This window comes from Pongo abelii, chromosome 19, assembly GCF_028885655.2.
Source record: "Pongo abelii isolate AG06213 chromosome 19, NHGRI_mPonAbe1-v2.0_pri, whole genome shotgun sequence".
NCBI lineage: Eukaryota > Metazoa > Chordata > Mammalia > Primates > Hominidae > Pongo > Pongo abelii.
This window is the reverse complement of record NC_072004.2, coordinates 98,504,384-98,526,590: the sequence shown is the minus strand read 5'-3', so window position 1 is coordinate 98,526,590 and position 22,207 is coordinate 98,504,384. Positions and strand designations below refer to the sequence as shown.

The 22,207-nt window shown below is 61.7% G+C and overlaps 1 protein-coding gene across 1 annotated transcript; it reads right to left on the bottom strand.

The window, feature by feature from the left end:
- Positions 1 to 2,106: 2,106 nt before the first annotated feature.
- Positions 2,107 to 17,220, bottom strand: METRNL (meteorin like, glial cell differentiation regulator). The gene is made up of 4 exons (XM_024235581.2): positions 16,840 to 17,220; positions 11,461 to 11,846; positions 3,748 to 3,807; positions 2,107 to 2,699 (listed from the first exon to the last, which is right to left on the bottom strand). The coding sequence occupies exons 1-4, from the start codon at positions 17,007 to 17,009 to the stop codon at positions 2,380 to 2,382; spliced, it is 936 nt and encodes a 311-aa protein (XP_024091349.1). The 5' UTR covers positions 17,010 to 17,220; the 3' UTR covers positions 2,107 to 2,379.
- Between the last annotated feature and the right edge of the window lie 4,987 nt (positions 17,221 to 22,207).

Below are 22,207 nucleotides of genomic sequence, written 5' to 3'. Positions count from 1 at the left end.
GACAGCCTCGGCTGCCTCTCACAACAGCCTCCTGGACCCCTCCCACCTCAGCCCCCCATCCCCCACCCCGGAATGGAGACTTTCTGTTTGGTAAGCTTTGCCTTCCCCTAGACTCTGGACCAAAAACCCCCCAGCCCACAGGCACTTCTTAAAAAACAGAAGCCTCCCGTGAAGCGTGACCTCTACTCCACCTGACACTGGGTTCTGGCCTACCCCAGCATCCCTGTAATTGAGGAGAGGCTGCCAGTCTGAAACCCAACCTTCTTGTTCCGCAGCCTCCTCCTATCAGTCAACACCCACTGGAGCCGGCCCAGAAAACCCAGGTTCCAGGAGCAGGTTCCCTGCCACCCCGCTGTGGGCTGGGCACCTGTGCTGTGGCGCCTGCTGGCAAAGTGTGCTGACCACCAGCCACAGTGGGACCTGGCCCAGCCCCAGCCTGCTGCTTCAGGTCCTCGCCCAGAAGCACCTGCTTCTTGCTGTGACCTGTGGAAGCCTGCAGACCTGAGCTGGTGCACACCTGAGCCGGTACACACCTGAGCCAGTGAACAGCTGAGCTGGTACACAGTGCTTACCCGGGGTACCTGAGCATTTGGCATGGCCAGCATGGTGCCCACTGACCACACCACCCTCTCCCAGGTCCCCTTTGCTCTTAGCAGCTGCACAGGAGGAACTGCCTGATTCATAAATCGGGATGCAGGCTTGGGTCTGGTTAACTGACACTCCCAGGGACCCCCTGTGCTGGGGCATGGTATACCCCAAATTTCATGTCCACCAGGAACCGCTGAGTGTGACCTTATTTGGAAATGGGGTCTTTGCGGACATAATCAGTTTAAGACGAGGTCACTGGTGTGAGCCCCAATCCAGTGACCAATGTCCTAGTTAGAAAAAGATCTGGACACAGACACAGGGAGAAGCCGTGTGGCCACGGAGGCAGAGGCTGGAGTGATGCAGCCACCATCAAGGAGCACCTGGAGCCCCCAGAGGCCAAGGAGAAGGCGAAAAGTCCTCCCCTGGCCGAGGAGAAGATGAAGGGTCCTCCCCTGGCCAAGGAGAAGATGAAGGGTCCTCCCCTGGCTGAGGAGAAGATGAAGAGTCCTCCCCTGGCTGAGGAGAAGATGAAGATCCTCCCAGGAACCCCCAGAGGCTGAGGAGAAGACAAAGGGTCCTCCCTGGAACCCCCGGAGGCTGAGAAGAAGACAAAGGGTCCTCCCTGGAACCCCCGGAGGCTGAGGAGAAGATGAGTCCTCCCCTGGCTGAGGAGAAGACGAAGGTTCCTCCCCTGGCTGAGGAGAAGATGAAGGTCCTCCCTGGAACCCCCAGAGGCTGAGGAGAAGATGAGTCCTCCCCTGGCGGAGGAGAAGATGAAGAGTCCTCCCTGGCGGAGGAGAAGATGAAGGTCCTCCCTGGAACCCCCGGAGGCTGAGGAGAAGATGAAGCATTCTCCCCTGAAGCCCTGGAGGGAGAGGCTCTGCCCACACCATGACTTTGGATTGTGGCCTCATGAACTCAGAGAACGAGGTTGTTTCAGCCCCGCAGCTGGTGGTGATTTGTTCTGGCAGCCGCATCCTTTGGGGACATGGGGTCACCAACCTGGGTTCAGACCAGCTCCTGGGCGTCCAGAGACTAGCTGTGGGCTCCTGCACTGTGGGGAGGCTGGGGCCACAGGGCAGAACTTGCATTAATGGAAATGCAGCAGCAGGTGCTGAGGGACAGTCACCGGGAGGAGCAAGCATGTCTGCCGAGGCAGGGTGGCGCCCTGGGGGATGTCTAGCGAGGCCCTGAATAAGAGCCGTGGGCACCTGACCTGGCGAAAGATAGACTGGCTCCTGGCTGGTCGGATCCTGGTCTTTATTCTCTGGAACGGAAACAACCAGCGGCCCGAAAAGGACCGAAGCTCATTCTTTAAAAATAAAATGAAAATAAAAAACGTATTATTTGGCTCCAAAACTTCTGTCATGAGAATAACAACTCTGAATGGCACCTTTTCACACATCCACTGTGCCCAACGGCCAGTGCTTCACCCAACCCCAGGCCAGATGCCGTGACTCCAAACGTCTTTAGAGAACAGTATCAAATGGCACACCAAGGCATTTTAAGACACAGGAATTTGTTTCCTATGGACATTTCTTTTTTACCAAAAAAAATATAATAACTTAGTTTGCATTTTACAGCATTTCCAATCGGCCAGGGCATCCTTGGCTGGAAGCTCATGGGGTTGAGTGTGGCGAGAACGTCCACAGCTTGGGTACCAGGGTCAGGCCCAGGGCATGCGGCTCCCAGCACGCGGCCCCCACCGCACGGCCCCACCAGGACCGCAGCGCCCACCGCAGCATGTGACTCATCAGGAGAGGGAGGGCAGCGCCCCAAGGACCCCCAGGGTCAGTCCGTGCCAACCTCACAAGGGTTCAGCCCCCTCTCCTGGGCGTCCCTGTACATCCTCTGGAAGTCCTTGAAGCGTGGAGCACAGCCAAGCCGCGCCTCCCCAAAGTGCATGTGGCCGGTGAAGAGGAAGTCGCCATGCCCCGGCCGCACGCCACACTCCAGCAGTGTCCTGACGCGCCCCTGCCAGTGGCCGTCACCCTCGGGCGCCGGCTCGAAGACCCTGCTTTTCTGCCGATAGAGTCTGCTCACGTGCAGGTGGATGGCCGAGTCCTGCCGCTCAGGCTCGTGGGTAACTTGCTGGATGGAGCCTCGAACGGCTGTGCAGGGAAGGAGATGGAGACACGGAGTGAGCAAGGGCAAGCACACGGCAAGACCACCGCACCTCCCCCTGCCCCCGCATCGATGGGCACTGGAACGGGCAGCTGACCCCAGACTCTGCCATCTAGCGTGGAAATTCCCACAGAAAAGTACAATGTAACAGCAGGAAGCTGCCAAGGGGTGTCCCAGATACTTCGACTTTGTCAGAGAACAGGTGCCCTTTCTACCAAGGGCCAGACCCATAAGTGGGAAAACAGAACAAACACCACGGTGTGTATCAGATGTTTTTCAAGTCAGAACAGCTGATACACAGGGTGCCCCTGCAGCTCTGTGTCCTGATCAGACAGACCCGGTGCGGCTCACAGGAGAGGGTGGGCGTGGGGACAGGCTTCGCGCCGCACTTGGAGACCCCTGCCCGGCCCTGATTCTATGCCAGGCGCCGGGAAAGCAGTGAGAAGGGGCCTGTCCTTGCGCTTGGAGGTGGGGTGCAGAGCCGGGACATGGCTTCCACGGCACCACACGACGGGAGGCCAAACCCTTCCCACAGGGCGTCTGTGCAAACACCACAAGCAAAGGGGCTGCAGCCCTGGGACCCCAAAGCTCCTCCTGCAGAGCCGCAGAGTCACCGGGGGCCTTAGGCCTGGAACAGCGTGAACTCTGGTGGGGGCAGGGAGTGTTCAACACCAAGGATGCTCTGGGCTGCTGATAAAATGCTGTTTACAAAGCACTTCAGCAAGAAGAGCTGCTGGGAAACAGTGGACTTCAAGAGTCCCCTCGAAGAGCAGTGATCTCATTTACAAAATGGGAAAATGCTTGACAGTCACCAGAACAACACCCAGCTCCCTCCAAGTGTGGGTGGTGGAGTCCCTGTCCCCAGGGCTGGTGGAGGGCTGAGCCCAGGGCTTCCAAAGCATGTGCCCCTCCAGGAGGGTCCACGCAGCACCCGAAGGCTGTCCTGGGCCCTGAAGAGGGACTCCTGGGCCCAAACAGCTCCACGTGGCAGGAACCAGGCGCACAGGAGGTAGAAGCTGCCGAGCAAACACTCACCAAAGTCGCTGGTGCAGACAGCTAGGAGCACCTCGGTGTCACTGCAGGGACGGCACGGTGCTGGAGAAGAAAGGCAGAGTCAGGAAGCAGCCCGGACGGGGCAGGCTCTGGGACGCCGCCCACCACCGTCAAAGGATCCTCACACTCAGCAAAGCCAAGTCAGGAAGGGTGTCCACGTCAAGGCACCTTTGTGGCCAACGCCACTTCGAAGGTGAGTCGGCGGCACGCGCTGGAGGGGCCAGCAGAGCAGGAGACAGAAAACACAACCTCGGCCACGCCAGGGTCTCACCCAGGGCACCCCTCGGCCCCACCTGGACCAAAGGCGCCTGCACCTCGGCCATGATGGGCACATGTCCTGAGAGCAAGACCCTCAGTCCGGCCATGTCCCAGGGCCTTCGTGGGGAGGGGTCTTTGTGCTCTTTCCCCACTTATCTCCTCAGTGCGGCTGAGCCGGACTCACTGAGAAATCGCTCACGTGCCTGTTGCAAATGCAAAGCCCACCCGGGGCTGAACTGAACCCACCAGACAAGAGTCGCCCCCAACTCACCTCCACGCCCCACGGCACTGGGACCACCCCCACTTCCCAGAGTCACCCCCAACCCACCTCCACGGCCCACGGCGCCGGGACCACCCTCATTTCCCAGCTCCCTCAAAGGGCAGACACTCCCCACAGCTCTGCTGCCCACTTCCCTGGGCCGCGACGGCAGCGGCACCCGAAAGGAGGGTCACATCCCACGGGACCCCCCATGTGGCTGGAAGGGCCAGTGAGGCCGAGATTTCAGGAAGGGGATCCCTAAGCAGGCAGCGACACATCCACCTGCCACCGGCGTGGGGCCTCACCCAACAGGGCAGTGAGTTCCAGTCAGGGCCATCAGCCCGGCCCCTTCCCTGGACGCCACCTGGCCGCAGGATGAGGTGTGCACCCAAATGGCTTTCAAGCCAAGCCCTGCTCACAGAGCCCCCTCTGAAGCCCCTGAACCCTGCGGGGCCTGGCCTCCCCCAGAGAATGCAGAAAGCACGGAGGCTTCTCAGAATGAGCTCCCGCACCGGCCAAACCAGGCTTTCCCAACAACCTTCTCCCCGGGGCCCAGCCCTCGCCCTGCCCTTCGCCCCAGTTTCCTAGACGGGCGGGCCCCTGTGAAACAGAAATCTCTGCACGCCCCGCGTTCCTACGCTCGGGATGGACTTGGGAAACACGGTTTTATTATTTGCTCTTATTGCAGGTTTCAAGGCCTCGCCTCACCTGTTCTGAGCCTCTAGATTTTGGCCCCAAGTCTCCTAACGCAACAGAAACTTTGAGATGTGAAATCTCAATGGCACTGGTTTCCTCGCTGCCATTTCACATTCTGAAGGCTCTGAAACGTCCCTGGCCAAGAGCCGGGACGACCTTGACTTGGGGTTCGCCGGCCCTGGAAGAAGCTAACGCCGTCTGCACCCCTGGCCGGCTGCCCTTGCTGGGCTGAAGTGAGCTGAGCTGTCGCGTCGCCTGCCTGATGAGTGCAGGCCCGAGCCAGCTGCTGGTGACTGGGGGCCCCGGGGGACAGGGCAGCACACATATCTGCCACCTTGGCCAACGTGGGGACAGCTGCTCAGAGGCCTTCTGGGGTCAGGAACTTGCATGGACCCTCAGGGCCTGCACATGTGGTCAACGGAGACCCTGGAGTCTACAGAGCACTGGGCAAGCACAGGTCTCTGTGGACCCCTCAGGGTGGAGGTAGGAGGGACCCAGAGACAAGGCCAGCACTTTCCGCCAGGCAGGGGTGAGGGCGCCTCCCAGCCGGGCTCAGTGCCTGACTCACCGGCCCACCCATCTCCTCCTGCATTTGCTTCCATTAAGGTATCAGGAAAAAGAAGCTGCACAGCAAGCACAGCCTGCTGGGCACCTCGAGGCCGGTCCGGCCTGGCACTGGGGGCACCTCGAGGCCGGTCCGGCCTGGCACTGGGGGCACCTCGAGGCCGGTCCAGCCTGGCACTGGGGGCACCTCGAGGCCGGTCCGGCCTGGCACTGGGGGCACCTCGAGGCCGGTCCGGCCTGGCACTGGGGGCACCTCGAGGCCGGTCCGGCCTGGCACTGGGGGCACCTCTGCCATCCCAGCAACCCTCCAGAATGGGAGCTTCCGGCCAAATCCCCTTCCTGCTGATTTGTACGGACTCACACCGCAGCCCCCACCACTGAGGCCTCCTGACCCCCAAGCTGGAAGCTGCCCGGTGGGCTCTCCTATGGGGGGTGTGGCCCACCCTTGACACTTAGTTCACCTATGTGGACCCCCATCCCACTTGCCGGCTGGGGGTCTGCAGACCATGCCGGGCCTGATGCAGGCACGTGCTGGACAGAGGCCAGCAGCACAGACCACACCACTCACGTCCGGAAGCGACAGGGAGGGAGCACTGGGGAAACTCCAATTTCAGGCAGCACTTTTATCCTCCACAGGTGAGACTGCACCCCGGCCAGCACCTGCCCAGTGCCCACAGGGCCAGACGTCCCAGCCCAGGGCGCCTCATGTGAGTGGGGGTGGCCTTGGCTGAGAGAGAGCTGGTCAACGACAGAAGCGTGGTGACCCCAGCCCACCCGAGGGTCCCCTCACTGAGCAGCACCCTCCGGCTGGGCAGCCATGGCAGCTGGGGCTGGGCCAGGCGGTCTTGCAAAGGCAGGAGGCAGGAGGTGCCCGAACTCCATCCTCACAGTCAGCAGCGCAGTCGGGTGTGTGTGTGGGGCGGGGGGTGTGTGCAGGGCAGAGGTGTGTGTGTGGGGTGGGGGGTGTGTGCAGGGCAGGAGGTGTGTATGTGGGGTGGGGTGTGTGTGTGTGGGGCGTGGGGTGTGTGGGGGTGGTGGGGGGGTGTGTGTGGCTCCCACCCTGGGCGGGGGGTGTGTGTGTGGCTCCCATCTTGGGGCAGGGTGGGGGTGTGTGGCTCTTACCCTGGGGCAGGGGAGCCCACAGGCCCAGCCACACACGTCCCACCTGGGGCCTGGGCGTGTGAGCGTATCCAAGCCCTAGCACATCGTCATCTGTGAGTCATGGCCCCACGACCTCAGCGGACGGCTGAGGGGGAGGATGGAGACGCTGCCCTCACGTACCCTGGGTACCCCGCCCTGGCTCACCCGGCTGACGGCAGGGGTGTGGGGCCGGGGGCGGGGAGCGCCTGCTAGAAGCCTCCGGAGGCGACCCATCAACAGCTGAGCTGGTAACGAGCACCCTGGAGACCTCCCTGTTCTGACTCTGAGCTTTACAAAGCAGAAGTCACCTTCACGGAGAATGCAGGATGGACGCCAGGAGACAATCTGGAGACAATTATTAACAGGAGCCAGGCTCATAAAGGCTGCGGAATGCGCTGCTCACGGACACATTGCATCTAGTTTCCAGGGCGGTGGGAAGGGTCGGCAGAGGGTTGGAATCCTGGTCCATCCTCCTTGGAGCGGGAGGGCTGGGGTGTGACATCTCAGGCAGGTCACTCGGGAGCTCGAGCTCACACGAACAGCGTGGGAGGGACCAGCAGGGTGGGGCTGGGGAAGCTGCTGTGGGGACTTAGATTGGACGGCAGGTGTAAGTGGAGAGGCAGGACCGGCTGGTTCCGAGGAGAGGCTGAGAATGACAGACACCGACCGGTCAGGCAGGACTGCCCAGGTAAGGACAGCCAGAGGGACTCACACAGTTCCGACAGGAAACCTCTGTGGCCACGATTACTGGGTCTCCCACACAGCTGGTGACGGGGGAGCAGGGGGACACGCTGCTTTTAGAGGAGCCGGTGACGGGGACAAGGTGCTTTCAGAGGAGCCAAGAACAGGGAGCAGCGGGTAGGTGTGGAGGGTGGGCTGCAGTGGGCTCGAGGACCCAAGGCTGAGCTCCCAAAGCCTCCTCACAAGGCTACCATCGTCACCGTCATGCTGCGGCCGCACTCCAGGCTGCAGTCCATTGCGGGGGTGCCCCGGGGGTGTTGGCCCCACGGCCCCTGCCCTTCCCCCTGCCTCCCTCTCTTTCTCCCTCCCTCTTCCTAGTGAGGAAGCTGGCGAGGGCCACACCCTTCCTCTCCACAAGCCCAGAGATGGTTAAAATGAAAATTACAGTGGCCGGAGAGAAGCCACCAAGCAGGAAGCCAAAGATGGACGAGAGATGGGACGCCTTGGAAAAACCAGCCCCTCTCCTGTACTTCCAGGAAATAATGAGAATTATCTTCCACACTTTTCCACCCATCCCTCCCACCTATCAAGGACTTCTCCAAACTCTGAGGCTCCTGGAGGGGGCTCATCGGCAGGGGTTCTGCGCCCGCCGAGCTGGTCATTCACCTACAGGCTCAGCCAGGGGCAGGATTTTAAAGGGGGAGGCGCTGAGGCCCCTGAGACGCTGCAGGACTCTGGCGTCCTGGAAAGCCAGGGACGGCACCATGTGTTCATGATCAGCATCAAGGCAGCATCCCCTCCCCTCCTACTGTCTGTGTTCACAATGCTGCTGCCCGGCCCTGGGCACCTGCTCACTGGGGCCTGCACTGGGGGGCCTTACGCAGGGCATGCACCCCAAACCCCAAGCACAGATGTGGCCAAGCCAGGAGCACCTGACACACGGCCCTGGGAGAAGCTGAAGAACAGACTGGAATCCTGGAACCTGCCTGGACTGCCTCGGGTCTGTGTTCCCCAGAACCAGACAGCTCCCACCCACATTCCCCAAGCCACTGAGCGGTGCCCATTTCCCGGATTCCCTGGCCTGGGAACAGCAGCCCCACACAGCCTCAGCCAGGTCTGCTGGGCACAGGTCTGGGCACGGCCGGAAGCTGCACCTGTGACCACTCTCTGCCACTCCCGTCCTGCGGGGTCTCCTCAGCATCCAAGGAAGGCGTTCGTGTCACCTGCGGAGGCAGCTGGTGCAGGGCTGAGAGGTCCTGCCTGTAGTCAGCCAAATCCCAAGGTCCTGGGGCCGGGTCCCCTCACACCTGGCCCCCAGTGTGTACCCCTGGAGGAGCAGCCTGCCCCTGTGTTCTGGCCAACTCTTGGTTATCGGTGTGTCTCAGTTTACTCAAGAAAGCCGATTACACAGCATGAATGCGCCACAATCACACCTACGAGAACCACCGGAGCAGCGGGTTTCCTCCTGGCTGGGCAGGGGACGGGGCTCACACACCCTCTCTTGTCCAGGGTTCCAGTCCATGGAGCCTCTATCCTCCTAAGTCAGCACAAACTGGAACTTCTGACTCACAGACGAGCTCGTCCGCCTCCCGGCGGGTCGCGCTGCCAGGCCACACCTCAGGCTCGGCGGGGCTGGCACTGCCCGGCTCAGCCTCCGTCGGCTCTCGCAGCTGCACCAAGTGCAGGAATGGGAGGCAATGGAAACCGCGGCGCTGGCCGGAGAGTGCTGGGGAGCCGGCCTGGCCCAGGGGACGGCGTCACTGCTGCCAGATGGCCGGCACCGACATTCCACATTATGTACCCATTCCTGCGGCATTAAAGGCTTAGGGGCCCCCATCCCCTGATGAAAGGCGAATACCCTGGGGAGAGGAGATGCATCAGCCTCCTCGGATCCCTCTTGCCCCTCCACCCTATCAGGATAGGAGAGGCCTCTCATGAGGGCCCTGGAGGTGCTCAGCCCAGGGAGGGGCCCTGTACCTGTGGCCCAGGTGGGGCAGGCACCTGTGCCCGTTCCCGTGAGATGCCAGGCGTGGGTCCCAGCTCCGGGGGCCCCCGGTGAACCTCAGAGTCTGGGCCCCTGTCCTCAGTTCCGAGGATCCCTGCACATCTGCCTCCTCGGATAAGCAACCCACCACCCACAGGGCACTGGAAATCACCTCAGGCTCGGTTTAAGCAGATGCCACAGGGTCACCAAGTATAAACAAGGAAACCCAAGCACCTGCCTCACAGGACACAGCAAAGTTCTGGGACCCCAAGCCAGCCTGACGTGTACTGGGGCCACAGTCCTGTGCAGGACCCCACAGGCCCAGGAGGCACACAGAGGGTGAGCGAGGACCCACAGCCAAATGCCTGCTCTGGTCCCTTGGGGCTCAAGTCACTCCTCACAAGAGGCCGCTGCCTCCCTGCAACCCCACAGTACCCCAAGGCAGCTCAGCCCCTACCCTCCCATGCCTCTCCAAACCCACCCACCGCCCCAGCCTACATAGGGCCTGGAGGCCTCGGACCCCACCCCCAGAGGCAGGAGAGACAAAGTCTCTGTTCCCAAAGGTGAGCTCACAGGCTCCGTAAGGGTCGCCCCAGCTGACAACCAGAACCATTGATTTTTCCCCTGGAAATGTAGAAATCGGGCCCATGCCAGTGGGGACGTCCAGGTGTGCGTGGCAGGAACTGACTGCGCTGCAGCCTCTTTAAGAATCTCACTCAGAAGCAGAACAAAGCTCAGGCCACAGAGCATGTGACCTGCAGCCCAACGTCTTCAAGACCAATCATCACTTTAATCAGCAGAAAGAACGTTCGCAAGTTCCCAATATCTGGCCTGGCACCTTCTTCTACCTCCGGTTAGAAAGACTGAACTTGGAGCTTGGATTTCTCCAGGTTTCGTCTCATTGTGAGTTTTTCTCCAGGGCCCCCAGAGCAAGGCTGGTACCCCCTCCCCCAGGTCTCCCACCCACCATGACTGTTGGTGACCGAGATAAAGGCCGCCGTGGTTAAAGTTTTATCCAGCGTGCAACCAACCACAGCACAGCTAGTTTACATCAGCGTCCAGCCCTGTGGGTGCTGAGGCCCAAGGGGCAGTCAGAGCTCGTGGGCCAGCTGGGACTCAGGGCAGTCAGGACTCCAGGCAGACGGTCCTACGCTCACTCTGTAAATGACCAGTCCACTTGGGAGAGATTTCAGAGAGAGATGAAAAGTAATCTAGGCCAAGAACATAGAACACAAAAACGTGGACTCCCATTCAGGACAGAAGTCTGTACACCCGAGGCCGAGGCTACACAGACCATGGAGGTCACACGGCCCACAGGTGCCTCCCAGGACCTCATGCCTCCTGGTGTCTACCCACAGAATTTTCTAGAGACCAATACAGCCCTCCACGAAGGACCTCTCCCCCAACCGCAGGCGTCCACAGACGCCATGTGACACCTGTCTGTTTATCATACCCACAAGACCCCTCTGGGACGGGGGTGGCCCCACGTTCTGGGCATCACAGCTCAGCACCGCTCCATGCTGAGTCAGCCTCAGCTCCCACCCAAAAATGGACGTTTCAGGGTCTTTGGCCGACACCAGAGACACCCAGCCAATTCCCAGGGCAGTTTGAATGGCGAAAGCACCCGTTTCAAAGGCGCTACACGATCCACAAGCACGGGGGCGCCTCCGACCCAGCACTGGCCCGGCCGCCATAGGGGGACGCTCCCCAGACACACCTCCAGGGAGAGAGGCCCCGCTCCGCCAAGGCCACGCCGCCCGAAACACTAACCCAGATGGGCCAGTCTTTTCAAAGGTGGTTTTAGTTGGAAAGCCTGCATTTCCAAGATGGTTTAGTTCGGACATCCCACACCCCCCTCCACCATGTCACACCCCCTAGGAGGGCCCCTCTGCGGGCGCCAGTGTCCCCCAACCCCAGCCGCCTGTAGGGCTCTTCAGGCAAAACCGCCATGTCCGAAGCACAGACACAGAAGGGTTTTCACCAAGGCTGCGCAGACAAGGAGGCAGGAGGAAATCAGAGACACCTGCCAGATCGCCAGCCCCATAAATGACAAGGCCCGCCGCCCCGGACAGGGGAGCCAGCCCACCACCCCCGCCCCAGGCAGGACACTCACCAGACAGCTCGTGCAGGTCCGACGCCCTGTGCCTCCTAATCAGCTCGTACTGGAAGCCTGTGGTCCTCCGGCCGATATCCTGCTGCGGTGTGGCCTCCACAAACAGGCCGCCCTGCTCCAGGCCAAAACACTGCACCCGGCCGGGCCTGCCGTCCCCGTCCGGTACCAGCAGTCTCAGTTCTCCAGTTTTTTCCAAATAAATATTGGCCCCCGAGGAGTCCGTGAAGGGCTTGATGCACACGGTCAGGTGCCGGGCAGGCGAGAACGTGTTGGGCCGCAGGTTAACGATGAGAGCACCTGTGGGGTACATCCACTCCACGGCGCCCGCCGCGCAGCGCAGATACACCTGCTCCACCTCCTTCCTGTGCGCCTCGTGCGTCAGCCCGCTGCAGAGGAGAGACACTGTCAGCCAGGCCCGGAGCTGAGGCTCCTGCTCCCGTCACACACCCTGCCCCCACCCACAGAGCGTCAGTAAGGACGACACCCGCTCCAAATGATGGCGGCTCCTGGACCCACCCGCTGCCGGCCACAGGTGCCACACGGACCCCTGCCCGTGGGGCAGGCCGGCACCATCTCCGCCCTTCGGCACAGGGGCCCCACCCAGTTCCTTCCAGTGCACCTGCACCAAGAGCCACGGTGGGGCGGGGCCGAGCTCCCAGGTGTGCAGGCGGTGCTGGCCCCCAGGCCCTCCAGGCGCCCTCCAACACTCAGAATCTGCGCTTCTGCTGTCCTAGCATCAAACACCAATCTCTGCGACGTCCCTGAATCAGGGTGGCTGGAGGTGCTGGGGCAGTGGGATGGAGCCCCAAGGAAGGGATGGATTCCTCCAGAATATCACGGAGTATCATGGGAACGCCAGGAGGCCCTGTGTACCCACCCTGGTTCCAGATGACCACGAGGGCTGGGACGCTAGAGGTAAAACGACGGTGGGGCCCCACCACGTGTGAAGGAGGAACCCTGGGATGCAGCCTGCCCAGAGAGTAGCTTTTAAATTAATCCAGAGCGTTGGCAGTTTGGGGGCAAGGAGATTGTAGATGAGTTTTGTCTTTTAGAGCAGATTTTAAATTAATCAGGAGTGTTGGCAGTTTGGGGGGAAGGAGGTTGTAGATGAGTTTTGTCTTTTAGCACCTCATTAAGCATAGATGTTTGTACATTTCTCAAAGTAATGATTTGACCGTTTTCTGCAAGCCTGAAGACCCTGCACTGCCGACGGTATTTGTAAATATAAGCTATCATTAAAGCAAGATTCACCACAAAAGCAAGGTGAACTTCCTCCACAGGGTGAGGATTCGGGTGGGAGACTAGCGTGTGAGTAGCAAGCTAAGTTCACCCTCATACATGCTAAATAGAAAAAAATGAAGTGTGCTACACTCTTGGAGAGGCAGGTCCTGAGTAGAAACAGTTATATTTTCAAGAAACTGAAACATCAAAACCCTCACGCTTCTCCTTCTCAACACTTTAATGTAAATGCCAGCTCGTGGCTAACAGTCGCGTCATAACCACCAAGTGGGCCTGGAACTAACCCAGTGACTTCAAATAAGTGTTTTATTACATGAAACTGGGTTCTGAGCAGATCTCAGACAGGTTCACCCACATTCTTAGGATTTTTATGTGAAATAAGCAATGCTGTTTCCAGAGCCCTGGCCTGAGCGAGTCACCAGAAACCCTTTCTGCAGCAGAGAAAATGCATCACATATGGTTTGCATTTACCGCTGGTGACTCACACTCTGGGCCCCCAAACCTCACTCTTCCTAGGCTGCAGGCCACATCAGAGGGTGGTGTCGAGGGTGCACCCCTCCTCACCCTCTCCCCACCCCCACAAGGCCCCAGGTCATGAGTGGCCAGGCCGAGCCGGCTGCCAGGATCACACACCCAGAACAGACTCACAAATTACAGTCCATAAAGCTCACACCAGCTCATCTAACACGTGTGGGGAAGGGCATGATGATCGTGCTGTGTGGAAACTGGACTCAGTGGTGAGTGGCTGACACACTCAGCTACAGTCAGCTCTCTTCTTATGCAGCCTCATCATCGCGTCCCTCCCGTCTCTGGCATCGAGGCCACTGTCCTCCTGCCCGTGCTCAGGCACCAAGCCTCAACCCTCTCCACATACAACGTCCTGACACGTTGCCTCCCTCTCAGGGGGTCCTGAAGGTCGAGGGAGTGGGCTCTGGTCACCTCTGACAGCACTGCCTTCATCTGAGCAGGCGAGGGGAACAGCCACAACTCAGCTGGGGACAGGCAGCCAGCCCACCTCTGCCCAGGAGGAGGCCGACTTGAGCCTGGGGGCCATCCTGGCCTAGCACATGCTACCCGCATCTGGTGGGCACACCTGGCTCCACCCACTCAGAAGACACTGGGCAAAAAGAGGAAGAGGAAAAAATGAAGGTGGACGCAGAAGAAAGAGGACACCCGGCTACCTCACCCTTCACCTAACGTCTTCTCAGCCCACTCAGAGGGGTCTGCACCCAGCGCAGGGCCTGCTTCCCTCTCCTCTCACATTCTTCCGAAACATCCAGACCAACGGGACTCCAACCAGACCCGCTGACACGGGAATTTTCACATTAAAATCAGTAGCACATGATGCGCAAGACCCGTGTAGACCAAAAAAAAAAGTAAAACAACGCGTCCTTCAGCCTGGGACCCAGCGGACCTCGGCACCAAGTCCAAGACTCATAGTCTGTGCTGGTTCCTACGAGAGAATCAAGTGCCTCAAATCTCTCACCTCCAAATATCCAGCACCTCAGCAAACCTGCAAACAGAGTCTGTTTATGCAAAATTGCTGGCACTGCAAAAATGTAACATATCTTTAATGGTCATGGATGAGCGCATTTTGTGATTTTCACATGAGATGCAGGTGACACTCAGTTCTGTTATGATAAAACTAAAGCATGCAGACAAAACTGTGGTTCTGTTCAACTTCAGGAAACTGACAAGACTGATTTGATGTTGGATCAACAGACTGAACAGATGCATTTTTAAAAGTCAGCAAGGGTTACCACCCAGGTGGGCATGCTTGTGGGGCACCTTCATGGAAAGGAGGGCAAATCCCAAGTGGATAAAGGGACTCACTGAAGGAGGGGCGCAGGTGCGCTGGAGGGTTGTGGAGGCACCAGCCCACACACCACAACTCTGGGTCACCAGGACAAAATGCCCGGCTCCTGTATAAAAGGCAGGAAGGGCTTTGAACCCGCTGGCAGGTTAACTTTCCTTTCCCCACCTTGCAGGAGAGACGAACCAGGTGTGACCGCACCTGCGATGCCCGGGCTGACAGCAAGTGGGAAAGTTCATGGTCCACATTTATGGCCCCACTGGCTGATAAAGACGGGGCGCTGGTCCTGCCTCCCCCCACGGGAGAGAGGTTTCATCATCTCCTACTTAATTGCTTAGAAGAAACACCCAGCAACAGAGGCTGTCGATGCAGTGGCCAGTGTCATGAGGGGCAACTTTCCTGCCATCAGGGGATGAGAATCCACCCGGCACACACCAGCGCTCGCTCCACCCTGTGCCTCTTCAGGGCAGCTGGTAAAAAGTCACAAACACCGGAGGGTGGCAGGCAGGCCGGCCAGCGCACTCCGGTTTCCACCGCCAGTCTCTGTCACTGATTCGTGACGTGCGTGGATCAACGGGGCAGTGACTACAACAAAAGGAAGTCTCACTCATGCCCCAGAAACACAGCCGGGCCCCGTGTCCCCTCCAGATCACACCCGCAGCTCCAGCAGCCCCCACAGCCGCCCTCTGCCAGGCTCTGCAGGTGTGTGGGCGGGTCCCCTCCGGGGAGTCTGAGGCCAGGAGGACGCTGGCAACGGTGGCGAAGAGGGTCTCCAGGTACACAGGAGGGTGCACAGGTCCTGGAGGGCAAAGCACTCCCGTCCCGCTGCCATCACCTGCCTGGAGGAGCCGCCCGCCCCGGAGGTGGAGGGGTGGCCTCCCACCCACCCCTGGGTCCCTACTGCGCCCTCCCTTCGGGCTCCAGGAGGCGCCCCCCCCGACCAGGCACACGGTCCCCTGACACCCTGAAAAGGGTGCCGGCTCCTTCTCGACAAACTCAGCCTGGGCGGCGGGGGCTGCCTTTCTGGTTTCGCTCTGCTGAAGCAGAACGCCCCAGGCCTCGGTGTAGGGGTGCACTGACCCGCCGGGCGGAGGCGGCGAGCCGGGGTTTAATCGCTGCGCGGGGGCAAGGGCGGCCCCAGAAGAGCCGGCAGCCTCGGAGGCTCCCAGCCCGCGTTCCCGGCCGACCCTCCCCCGGACCTGCCTCCGCCCGCGGCCCCACCTCGGCTCCCGCGTCCCCGCTCGGCCGGCGGGGTTAGGGCTTCTCCGAGCAGGGAGGCGGCCGCTCCCGGGACAGCCGGGCACCGCCCACGGCCCTCGGGGTGACTCTGCCCCCAGCGCCGCGCCCCTTTCCCCGGGGAGGCTCCGCCGGGGGCGCTGGGGGGTGACCGCGGCTTCGCAGGGACGGAGGACGGAGGCGGCGGCTCCGGGGAGCCCCGCGGACACCGCGGCTCTGCCCCGACCTTCTCGGAAAACAGCTTCGCTCGAAATAACCGCGTGACTCGGCCCGCGGCGGGGCGGGGGCGGCGGGGCGGGGAGACCGGGCCGAGGGGAAGCGGGACCCGGGCCCGGCCACGGCTTTCCGGGAGGCGCGCGTCACTCGGGTCCCCGCGCATCTGCGAACTCCGGAACCGGCGACTCCCTGGGCTTCGCGTGGGAGCGGCGGCGGCTCCCGAGGGGCACTCGCGGTTGGCGCCGCTCTCGGCGGCCACACTTGAGTTAAAAAAATAAATAAATAAAAGTCCGCGGCTGCCACCGCGGGTGGGCGGGGGGGGGGGGTCGCCCAGCGCAGCGCGCGCCGCGGCCAAGGGCGGCCTGACCTTCACGGGGCAGGGGCGGGGGGCCCGGCTCACAGGTGCCCGCCCGCGGCTCCCCGAGACAGAAGGGGCCCCCGCTGCGGCCCGCGCCCGATCCCCGAAACCGCCGCTCCCTTCCCGCTCTGGCCGGGGGCGGCCTCGGGGCGCGCAACTCCCGGAGCCTCTGCAAGGAAGGGCGCCCGAGGACCGACCCCCGCCTGCCCCCGGGATGGGGTCGCGGGACCCGCGGCCCCCGAGGCTCGGACACGCGCGGAGCCGGGACCCCACCCCGCCGCGCTGCAGCCGCGCCTCCCCCGGGCGTCCTCCGGGCCGGGAACCGGGACGCCGCGGGCTCTTTTGTTCTAGAACCGGGGGCGGGGGACACTGGGCACCGGACCGGGCCCGGAGAGCGGCCCCCGGAGCCCCTGCCCCGCGCCCGCCCCCGGCCGCGCCCCCGCACGCTCGGCCGGCCCAGGACGGGAGGGGACGCGAGGGGAGGGGGCCGGGCCGGGGTCGCGCCGCGCACACTCACCTCCCCTTCCAGCTGCACAGGTCGCTGGAGTACTGCGCGCCCGCGCCGCCCAGCAGCACGGCCGGGAGCAGGAGCAGCAGCAGGAGCGGCGGCGGGGGCGGGCCCGGGGCGGGGGGTCGCGGCCACAGCTGCCCCGCGCGCCCCCAGGCCGCCCGCGCCGCGCCCCGCATGCTCTGGCTCCGGCTCCGCCGCCCGGCCCCGCGTCCGCGACCCCCCGGAGCAGACCCTGGAGCCGCGGCGAGCCGGGCGGGGGCGGGGCGGGCCTCGAGTCCGGGCGGTCACGTCGCGCGCCCCCCGCGTCCTCCGCGCGGCCGCCCGCCCATCCCGGCCCGCTGGAGCCGCGCGCAGAGCTCCGAGCCCGCCGCCGCCGCCGCCGCCTCTGAAGTTGGCGAGTCCGAGTCCGCCCGGCCGGGCTCAGCTGGGGGGTGGGGCCCACCCGCCGCCCCGCCCCGCCCCGCCCCGCCCCGCCCCGCCCCGCGCCGGAAACTCCTCCCGGGGCGCCCGGCCGGACGCGCAGACACCGAGTCAGCAGCGAATCGGGGGCGCGGGGGCCGGGGCGGGGGCGCTGCAGGAGGAGGGGGCCGCGCCGGGCCGCGATCGGGGTCCGGAGGGAAGAGCCCGGCCTGGAAAGCGGAGTCCGGGGCGGGAGGGGGTGCAAGGCGGGGGCGGGGCGGAAACCCGAGACCCCCAAGTAGTGGCCGACGCGAGCCGCGGCCGCCCCCCGCAGACCCCCGCGAGGCGGTGCCGGGGCCCCATCCTGCGCCCCATCCTGCGGGCAGCGCCGGCGCGGAGCGGTAAAGGAGGCTCCCGGCCCCGCCGGTTCTGGGTCCCCCGCGCCTCGCCAGCCGGCGGCGATCAGGGGCGATCCGGGCACCCCGCGTTCCGCAGAGTTGGTGCCTCGGCAGTTCCCGGCTCCCTCCTCCCGGAGGACGTGCAGCCGCCGCGCCGGGGCCTCTGCCGAGCGCTGCCCACTCCTCGCTCCGGATACGCGGGGCCGGATGGTTCTTGGGGTGGGGACCTCCTGCGCATGGTGGGATGTTAGCAGCACCCCGGCCCCCGCACTCTGGATATCAGTAGCAACCCCCGCCCCAGCTTTGACAACCTAAACTCTCTGCAGATTTGGCCAAATCCCGTCCCCCCACCGTGCCCGCGGGGCAGAATCACCTGCGGAGCGTCCTGTTCCAGGGTGTTCCTCGGAGTCGGCGCCTTCCCCAGGTGGTCACCGCGGCCACCACGTGCCTGGCCGCCCGGACTGGGGAGGCCCTAGAGACTCAGGCCAGAGAAGGGGAGCCAGAGGGTGCCGAGGGCCCACCAGGCAGGAGAGGGCGGAGCTGGTCCGCCAGGCCGTCCCCGCTGCGATCGCAAAGCTGGCTTCTCTGTGCTGTGGGTCAGGGGCCCTGCCCGAGACGCCTGGTGTCAGCTCCAGAGCCGAGCGCAGCATCCAGCGGTGGGGAAGCTTGGCCTTGTCCCCTTTTCCAGCCAAGATACGTTCCAGGAGGACTTGCAAACGACCTGTGCAAGTCTGAATAACTGGGTTGTGACTACCAGAGGAGGTGGGGAGAGGGCTTTGAAAATTGTGAGTCTGCAGGGATGGAAGTCACCGGCAAACGCAGGTGGAGCCCAGCCCCCAGCCCAGGAAAGCTGGGACAAGGGTGAGGATCTGAAGAACTGGAAGGCGATGATGGTGACCACTGAAGGTAGCTTCATTGTAAGGATCTGTTCAGAGCACCCACCCCATCGAAAGCCTGGAGCCAGGACCTTGCCCAGCACATCAAGTGACATCACCCTGAGGCTCAAGGTCTGGTGGAGGTGCATTTTGGAGCTTGGAGACTGCCCCACCCAGCCCCCTCTGCTCTAGGAGTGCACCTCCCCCCGCCCCCATCACTGCAGGTACCAGGGTGCCCAGGCTGCTGTGGAAAGGGACCTGCGGCTTCACACCTGTACGCAGCAACTGCTTTCCATGCCCACCAAGCATAAGATAGCAGCCGCCCCAGGCCTGGTCCACCCTTGAAGGGCCACATGGCCTATCAGGGTCCAGATCATCACACCACGGAAGAGGCAGGAGCAGTGCTGGGACCTCTTGAGTTATAGGTGCGGACGTGGGGAACTCAGGACCTGCCGTGACCTGCTCAGGGTCTCAGAGCCCCTGGTGGCTGCTAGACCGAAGGGGAGAGGCCACCTCTGGTCAGCAGGCAGCTGGTTCCAGCTTAGGCTGGGGCAGAGATCTGCCACCTGGCGGGGTGCCCAGCCTCCTGTGCCCAGCGGGCTGTCCTAAGACTGGGATCGTACCATGGTGAGTATGGGACCCACATGTACTTTTCAAAACCCGTAGAAAATACAGCACAAGAGTGAATCCTGATGGAGACTTGAGACATTTGTAATAATAATGGATCAATATTGGTTCTTTGACTGTCACATGCCTACACCCTAATGAGAGAAGGTAATCATAGGAGAAACTGGATCAGGGAGAGGGGGTGTGGGGGACCTCTACCATCTGCTTGGTGTTTCTATAAACCTAAAACATTAAGTCTGCTAATTAAAACAAAACAAAACTAGGGTAAGAATGCTTCCTGGCCAGTATTCTTGGAAGAAGCTAATCTATCTTGGGAAAGGAGCCTGACACTTTCCACCCTGGGGCTGTAGTTCCCCAAGCTGTTCCCTTGAGGAGGTTTATGCCCCAGAGACACTGGGTGCTCCTGGGCACCTCTGCTGACCCCTGTCCTGGCCCAGCGAGGCCACCTACAGGTGAGACGTCCCCTGTAGATGGGGTTCCTGGTGTCAGGAGGTATCAGGCTCCTAGAGGATGCAGGCTGAGGTGGTCAAAGCTGTCTGGCGGTGTTCCCAGCCACTGCCCCTTGTACCTCCAGACCCCGAGGGGCCAATTATGAACCCAAAGGATCCCAGCTGGTCGTAATGTATGGCCCTCCCCTTGGTCCTCTGGGAGGGTCTTCGAGGAAAGGGCCTTGGATGTGTCTGTCCCTGGATGTCTGGGAAGGGGCTGCTTCCCAGTGAGCATGTCACGGGGTTAGACCCAGGAAGGGGCCACAGCATCGTCCCACCCACCCACTCGTGGGAAGGGAAGGAGCTGGTCTTCGCAGCTTTGCGTGAAGCTCTGATACTTCTTACCTGAGTTGGAACGTTGAGGCTGAGCCGTGGAATCGGAGAGCTCCAAAATCCACCAGGATCACACCTGCCCATTCCCTCTACCAGCGGGCACTGCAGTGATGCTTCTGCATCCTGGGAGATGGCAGCTAAGGCGCCTGGGCCAGGAGGGCCTGTGGCCCAATCGTAGGTCTACATCAACCCTCTCTCTTTCCTCATCCATCCATTCCCTCGAGAAACAGCTCTCAGACGCCTCCTGGGCAGACGTCTGTGGTAAAAAGTTCTGGTTGCACCCTGGACAGTCCTTCTGTGCTCCACCAGGGTCTGAGGCCTCAGAAAGCAGGACGTGGCCTCCCACGTCCGAGGACCATGACCCACTGTTAGGATCGAGTGACCTCGGCAGGGTCACCTCTGTGTATTTGACCCGGGAGTTTTTATCGCATGCATTGCACGGACCCAGCACCTGGGAATTTGCTGGGGTGGGGGGCTGTGGGACTGGACCCCTTTCTTGGCTTTTCCTATGCCGGGTGCCTGCAGGCCCTGTGGGGTGGTGGACAGACCTGGCTCGGACATCAGCCCCCGGCTCTGGGTCACACACATGGTGGGTTTGGAGTCTGTTTCTGAGCCTCAGTTACCTGCAAAGTGGATCCGTTCTTGATTCCCAGGGCGTCGCAGGGTTTGCGATGTCAGGATTCAATGCCATGTCCGCAGGTGGGGGCTGATTCCCACCTGTTCAAGGCACCACCGGGCTATCATCAGGCCTTGGGGCCCTCGTGGGGCTGGGTGGGGGGACCCCCTCCCGCTGTGCTCCCCACAGCCGCGAGTTCTTTGAGCCACTGGCACAACCCAGTGGGCTTTAATGCTTTTATTTTTGGGCCAGTCTTGAGGTTTTCAAATGTGTGTTGACGGCAAATGTGCTGCCCAAGATGACCAGTCACCTGAGTCCACTCGCTAAAGAAACAACTCCTCCCAGAGTAGCTGGATTCCGCCAGAAAAACATGACACGGTTTCCCCAAATGTGTCCAGGAAATTTTCTCTTTAAGCATTTGAAAAATACTGAAGGACGTCCCAGTCTGTCATTCACGTGAGAAGAGTTCATCCCACGGCCCCACTCAACCACCACCTCCCAAGTCATTTGCTACGCGTTTCCCTCCCAGGCCATTTTCGCCAACCTTCTCGTAATTATCGTAATTGTGGGTGAATGATACATGGAGAGCCTATGCTTGTAACTCAACATTCAGCAACTTCAATGAGCAACGTGTAATTACTACACGAAACAGCCACGGACGCCAGTCAGCCTCCACCTGATAACCTTCATTGTGTCATTCTTCCCTAAACCCCTCCTTAACCTAATTTGCTGCCATGTCCTGCTCTCTGTGCATCAGAGAAAAGTTGGAGTAGGGAGTTTCCTTGAGACGGATACAAGTCCAGGCCGATGCTGGCCGGCTCTGTGACCTTGGGTGGTGCTTGCCCCCAGGGGGAGAGAGGCCACCAGCCGCCAGCTCAGCAGTGAGAGACAGTTCTGCGTGGCACGCTGACCCCACACTGTCCTAGCAGTTGTTTGTAGCAGCTGCTCACGGCAGCATCTCACCCTCTGCCCCGCCATGAACCGACCATGGCCCCAGGGGTGGTGAGCTGTAGTGACTCTGCCATCTCAGGCGCTCAGGCCCCACAGGGAAGGAGGGTCCTCGGCCACCACAGGGTGGTGTCAGGAGGGGCCATCTACAGGACACGGTGGATTTGTACACAGAGGTGGACATCTGCGTGGACCCTGGCCATGGCCAGTCAGATGTGCTTGGAGGCAGGACTGTGAGCCCAGTGATGACGTGCTAAGGTCCGGCCGGCCAGCCACACACAACAGGTCTGTGGTCACCCAGGACATCAGCTGAGGGCCTCAGCCCACTCGTTCTGGAGGATGCTCATGGCAGAAATGCCTCGGAAGGAGCCGGTATCCCCACAGCCTGGGGGGAGAGGGAGTGTCCTATATGCCAACTACCGAAGGCCTGAAACTCACAAACGCTGGGGCCAGTGTGCAGGGCACCCACACATCCTCCGGCTGCAGCCGAGGGCTGTTCCTCTGTTTTGTGCATCTTCCCCTGAGCTGCAGAGGTTGTGACCCTTTGGCCCTAATCATGAGAGCAGGAGTCACCCCTCAACGGGGACAACGTATGGTGCCATCCAGCGCCATCGGCACACCCAGCTAGCCGTGTGGAGACGGTGCCCCTCCGTCGAGTAAATGCACGCCGCCTTGCTCCCCATGGGCCCC

Coding starts and splice junctions, on each gene's coding strand:
- METRNL (XM_024235581.2), bottom strand. CDS start 17,009: ATGCGGGGCGCGGCGCGGGCGGCCTGGGGGCGCGCGGGGCAGCTGTGG. Junction 11,847..16,839: donor CTGTGCAGCTGGAAGGGGAG/GTGAGTGTGCGC, acceptor TCTCCTCTGCAG/CGGGCTGACGCACGAGGCGC. Junction 2,700..3,747: donor TGTCTGCACCAGCGACTTTG/GTGAGTGTTTGC, acceptor TTCCCTGCACAG/CCGTTCGAGGCTCCATCCAG.